General features: G+C 44.7%; 1 protein-coding gene across 1 annotated transcript in view; it reads right to left on the minus strand.

The window, feature by feature from the left end:
- The window catches only part of AHNAK2 (AHNAK nucleoprotein 2), a 106,434-nt gene extending 102,796 nt beyond the window's left edge, over positions 1-3,638 (minus strand). Inside the window, exon 1 of the mRNA XM_079963686.1 lies at positions 3,569-3,638. Coding sequence (XP_079819812.1) covers positions 3,569-3,623 — 55 coding nt within the window. The 5' untranslated portion in view covers positions 3,624-3,638. The remainder of the gene's footprint in view (positions 1-3,568) is intronic.
- Between the last annotated feature and the right edge of the window lie 2,931 nt (positions 3,639-6,569).

The raw sequence follows: 6,569 nt of genomic DNA on the forward strand, positions 1-6,569 counted from the left end.
TCATGACTCACACCGTTGTATTTGTGTAAAGATACACGCCACCTTTCCCATCGATCAAGATTGGCACAACTGAACCAGTGCATGTAGGAATGTTAACTCTTATTATTATTATTATTAATTTATCTGTCGCCTTCTATGCAATCGTCTTAAGGTGATGTACGATAAAAATAAATAAAACACAGTTAAAAAGCACAAGGCAACAAATAAATGTAAAACAAAACTAACACCATACAAAATATGTGTGGCAAAGTTTCATTTATCCAGCTACGACAGCCTGCCAGAAGAAAAATGTTTTCAGTTGTTTCGGAAAAATGGAGGCCGTGGGTGCCTGTCATATCTTGAAATATCGATCCAACGAGCTCAGTACTCTCTGAACTGGCTAGCGGTATCTCTCTGGGGTTTTAGCCCTGGACAAGCCAAGTTTTGAACCTGGGACCGTCTCCCACTGAGCCACGGCCCTTCCCTGCAACCAGACCTTAGCTGAGGGTTCTGGCAAGTGTAGATTGGAGGCAATGGCAGAAGCCGAACAGAAACACATTTCTGCTCAAATCACAGCACCAGGCACTGTGTAACCACATAATGGGAGGAAACAACAGGCTGTGAATTCACCATACATTTAAAACACATGACTTCCCCTCCCACAAGAATCCTGGGAACTGTAGTTCACCCAGCATAGAGCCACAATTCCCACACTTAAGAGACCAGGATTTTTTGGGGGGAAGTTACGTGCTTTGATTGTGTTTGAATTGTGAGGTGTGTACATAGCTTCGGAAACATCAATGCCTACATCCAGAAAAAAAAACATAACTTCTCATGGGTAGTCAGACTTTGGCTCCATTTCTGCTATACAGTGGTGCCTTGCAAGACGAAAAGAATCCGTTCTGCGACTCTCTTCGTCTAGCGCGTTTTTTCGTCTTGCGAAGCAAGCCCATTGACGGCTTAGCGGATTAGCGCTATTAGCAGTTTAGCGGCTTTTAGCGGCTGAGCGGCTTAGAAAAAGGGGGGGGGGAAGGGGGGGAAACCCGCAGGAACTCGCAAGACATTTTCGTCTTGTGAAGCAAGCCCATAGGGAAATTTGTTTTGCAAAGCACCTCCAAAACAGAAAACTCTTTCGTCTAGCGAGTTTTCCGTCTTGCGAGGCATTCGTCTTGCGGGGCACCACTGTACTTTTAAAGCTGTATCATACCACTTTAAACAGTCATGGCTCCTCAAGGAGAATCCTGGGAACTGTGGTTTATTATGGATGCTGAGAGTTTGTATTCCCCTCAAAGAGAGATAATTCTCAGAATGGTATAACAATCAATCCCGCTTCTCACCAGGAACTCTGGAAATTGGAGCTCTGAGAGGGGAACAGGGGTCTTATAACAACTCTCAACATCTTTAACAAGTTCCTACAGTTTCCATGACTTGGAGGGGAGGAGGGCATGGAACCATGACGGCTTAAGGTGGCATGATACCGTTTTAAAACGAATAGTGTGGGTGAGAACTCTACAATAACCGTGGGACACCCCCTAGCAGTTAAGAGGCTTCCCAAGTATAAGGCATATGTGCTCAGAAGAAATGAAACCATCACTTGTGGTGGGAGCCTCAGGAATAAATGTTCTCAGAGAGAGAAAGAGAAGCAGAGTCCCTCCTTACATCCAGAGTAAACAAGAAAAGACAGCAATACAATAGAGTTTTATGAAACACAGATGGAGTCGCTCCTATTGCACCAGAGTGAAACTATGAGCAAGGCCTTTTATCACAGCTTGATCAAAATGTGGTGGGGTCTCTGGGGCCCCCGGATAAAGTTGCTCCAGGAGTCAAATCCAGCCCTCAGGTTGCCAAACGGCCATCCCTGTTGTAAAATGCGAAGCTGGAAAATATTATTGTTCGGATGATGCTCATCTAATCAAAATATTATCCTGGGGTCAGGGGAAAGAGCTAAAGCTCTGTTTTTCTCTTGCGGAAAAATAGCCCCCAGCTCCGTGGAGTCGTAATCAGTAAAAGTTACTACTCTGCATGAGAATGAAGAGGAGATAAAGCCAGCCCCATAAATTCCAACGCATTAGGAAACAGGATTATAAGAGACTTGTAGAAAAACAAAAAAAAAAACCAGGCATTATAACAAGCCATGTATTCAATACACACACCCTTAAGATCACTCCACCCCACCTTCCTCAGAAAGCTTTTCACAAGTTGCAGTCTTTCAAAAGGCATGTCTTCTTGTGTGTGCACACACTTTGAATCACTAAAAGGATAACATAAGATGAGACACCAGGAAAAGATTTGATGTTCGCTTTGATCTTGCAAGAAATAAATATCTCACTTATCGGGCACTCTAATTTGATACCGACCTTCTCTGTCTATTCACTACACACTTGCAATATATCAAACACATGGCAGCCAGCCAGCCAGCCAGCCAGCCTGCCTCCCAGACAATTGCGCTTGTTTCTGAAAAGTTGCCTTTGGGATGAATCAGCCAATCGCAGTTGCCTCCCCCTTTTTCTTTTTTTTTTTCTCGGAGATGCCACACTGGGTGATGGTTATCATGCAAAAATAACAAGATCTACTTTGCCTTTTGGGAGAGGGGGAACAAGTCAAGAGCCACTGTTGCTTGTCAGAAAATAAACAGGAAAATAAAACTCTAGCCAGCTCTCTGTTCGTCATGCTCTTAAACATTTCTCTCTAAACTCCACCTGCTAACCTGCTTCCACCATCATTCTTCAGCAATATTGCTCTTTATAGAAAAACACATGAAGGAATATGAAATGAAGAAGAGCGGCTTGAGGCACGCACAGAGTGCATTCTGGTCACTATTGGGCCCCTGTACCCTCCCCCCCAATACTGAGGATTTAGGAGCACGGCTTCCAGACAAGACTGAATCCTGAAACCTCCTTTTAAAAAAGAAAAGAAAAAAAGCTTAAAACAATTCCACTTCCTTCCTCAAGAGGATTATGGGAACACAGTCTGAAATTATTTATGAAACTTTAAAAGCTTATGGTGGCATTACTGTAACTCTGCTGGACCTTATGCCGTGCCTGAAAATACCATTAACTTTCACCGCGATCACTCATAAACTCTTGACAGTAAGCATGAGAAATGTTGAGAACTACACATTCAAAGCGTGTATCACATATTTTCAGTTGGAGTCAAAAGCCAGCTTTGTCTTGCGGTTCTTTTTAGAACATGCCGTGCCCATGCACAGTGCTCCAGCATCCTCACTGCTAAAGGAAGGGGTGGGGAGTGAAACTGAAGGCATGCAGTCTGAGTTTAAAAAACCTGACATATTCTGACAGGAACCACAAAAAGAGCACTTGACTTAATTGTACATATTGCAGGAGATTTCAGAGGTGACTTTGTCGGGTTGTAAGAAGGCAAAAGAAAGTTTTGCCCCTCTGAATATTTACAGGCTTGCTCTGAAACTCTGATGCATGCAGTTATCTGGTCAAAGCCACACCCTAAGGCTGCAGGGAGAGGAGAATATCAGAGAGGGAGGGTTCGCAGCTAGCAAAGGCATTTCAAAACAGCAGCGGCAGCAGCAGCAGCAGAGGCGCAGAAGGAAAGTAGAAAAAACAGTTAAGCCCACCACTGCCTGGCGATCCCGGCCAGTTTGGAAGTACTAGATGAAAGCAGTCACACATCTTGCTGTGTTGGCTTGGCTCAGCAGTGAGAGAGAGAGGAGGAGAGACAGAGAGGAGAGAAAGAGAGAGAAAGAGGAAAGCAGCCTCCTGTCTGCTGTAGGCTCAGTCCCAGCGCAGAAGATGGAAGGTTTTTGAGACGCAGGAAAAAGTGGCTCGAGGTGGGAGCAAACTGCTGGCACTCTCCGCCGGTCACCAGAGACTACTAGACGGTCCGGGTCTGCCCTGCGTTGCAATCCTGCTCCATCGCAGCAGCCTTGCAGAGCTGGTGCTTTAGGTCATTGCAGAGGAAGGGAGTGGTGGTGAGGGGTGGAGACGCCGCCGCCGCCGCCTTGCAGGGACCGAAAAGACTCCCAGCGAAATGGGCTGAGGATGCCCAGCTGCATGCGCTCACCTGATTGGCTGCGGCTCTCCTATTAAACCAGAAGCTGAGCGAGCGAACTGGCGCACTGGGAGAGGATGCGATTGTTGTTCTCTCTCTCTCTCTCGCCAAGATCAGACGACAGTGTAGGGTCATCCCATCGCCAGAGATGCACAGCGAGATGGGAAACTCGAATCCCTGAGATGCCAAAGCTTCCTAAATGCGGGTTTGCTTATGCTCAGTCCCGAATTATGGAAATTTTTTACAACAGATTAAAGGGGAAAAGGGGGAAACGGAAAAACAGAAGAAGAAAGCAAGGAAGAAACCAGTACTGGATTTACATATAAGCTAAACAAGCTATAGTTTAGGGCCCCACTCTCTTGCCCCCGCCCCCAAATATAGGTAAAGGTAAAGGGACCCCTGACCATTAGGTCCAGTCGTGACCGACTCTGGGGTTACTATAATAATAATTTATTATTTGTACCCCGCCCATCTGGCTGGGCCTCCCCAGCCACTCTGGGCGGCTTCCAACAGAGATGAAAAATACACACTCATCTCGCTTTATTGGCCAAGGAAGCCGGCGTACAGCTTCTGGGTCATGTGGCCAGCATGACCAAGCTGCTTCTCGCGAACTAGAGCAGCGCACGGAAACACTGTTTACCTTCCCGCTGGAGCGGTACCTATTTATCTACTTGCACTTTGACGTACTTTCAAACTGCTAGGTTAGCAGGAGCAGGGACCGAGCAACGGGAGCTCACCCCGTCACGGGGATTTGAACTGCCAACCTTCAGATCAGCAAGTCCTAGGCTCTGTAGTTTAACCCACAGTGCCACCCGCATCCCTTACCCCCAAATATGCTTCTTCTTAATTGTATTAATATACTTCTTCTTAATTGTATTTCAGTTCAACAATTACTTTGATAAAATGCATATTTTGTTACATGCAAATGGCTTTAGATACCTGTTAGGTCCATAAATTACCATATAGCATATACAGTGGTACCTTGGGTTACAGACACTTCAGGTTATAAACTCTGCTAACCCAGAAATAGTACCTCGGGCTAAGAACTTTGCTTCAGAATGAGAACAGAAATCGTGCACTGGCGGCGCAGCGGCAGCAGGAGACCCCATTAGCTAAAGTAATACCTCAGGTTAAGAACAGTTTCAGGTTAAGAACAAACCTCCAGAACAAATTAAGTTCTTAACCCAAGGCACCACTGTATTCAACACAAAAAAAACAGTGACAATTTGTTGTTGGCAAAGGACAGCTAGACATATAAAGGGCCCCATTACCTTCAGTAGCTTACGGCCTCATCAAACCTAAATCTGGCCCTGATAACAACAACAATAATGAAATACCATTAAAATGTAATTTTAGAATTGTAGAATTGGGGTAGACCGCAAGTCATCTATTCCAACCCCCTGCAGTATCTTATCGTAATAATAATAATAATAATAATAATAATAATAATAATAATATATTAATATATCTTATAATAATATAAAATAGACTTATTATGTCCCTTGTGTATACACCCATTCATGAGTCACTATGCTTCCAATAAATAATTTCCAAATGTCATTACATTTGTCCATATGTAATTTTCATAGGTTGCAAGAGTTGTCATGTTGTCTATCCATGGATCAAAGGAAGCCTCCCCCTCCCCCCAGCCAATGTATCCACATTAATCTTTTTTGCAGGTGTAAGGGCTCAGAGAATCCATTTGCGTTGACCATTTGCCAAGCCCCCTAAATTAGATATATAGTTTAAGATGATGTTATCTTCTGAAGCCAAGAACAAGATGGCAGCCTCCAGTCCATGAGCAGAATCTGACTGGACTGGCATATGAAACAGGTGATGGGATGGCAGCCCCCAAAGCACCCAAGGGCATCAGGCTGTTGTAGCAGGTGCATACCAGGCCACCTATCACACACGGTCCTGTCTTGTCCCACATCTACCACCTGAGGCCATTTCCTCACTCTGCCCAATGGGAGAGCCGGCCCTGCGTTCCATGTGATGCCGGCCTTGCTGATAAGGTGATTGCAGTGAGTAGCTAAGCAATGTGAAGACTTCTATGTCATCCAAGAGAAACAGCTGAGTATTGCCTGCAGGAGACGGACCACTGAGAATCGCCATTCAGTTTGTGTTTAAAGTCACCTGATTCGTGTTCTGACTGATACATCAGTTCCTGGTCAGTTTGTTCCCATTCTATTGTCTCTTCTGAGTGGCAAACACCGTAAAACAATGGCAAGGTGGCCAGTGTTTTCTTTAAATTCTTATTTTAAAATGCAGGTGTCACATCCATCAACTTGCAGTCCAGCCATGAAATGCAAAGAGTAATTGTTTTGCCAAACTCTTGTTTAAGTTAAGAAAATCCCAGGAGAGAATTGGCAGTCAGAAGCCTATATCCTTAGTGTGACAAGTCACCTTTCCACGAGAATTGCTTCAGCTGAGTCATCATTTTCCACTGCATTTTATTTTATTTATTTATTGCATTTCTCCAAAGAATTCAAGGCGATACACATGGTTCTCCATCTCCTTGTTCAATGTCCACAACGACCCTGTGAGGTAGGTTAAAGTGATTGGCA

Source organism: Podarcis cretensis (genome assembly GCF_951804945.1).
Source record: "Podarcis cretensis genome assembly, chromosome: 1".
Classification (NCBI taxonomy): domain Eukaryota; kingdom Metazoa; phylum Chordata; class Lepidosauria; order Squamata; family Lacertidae; genus Podarcis; species Podarcis cretensis.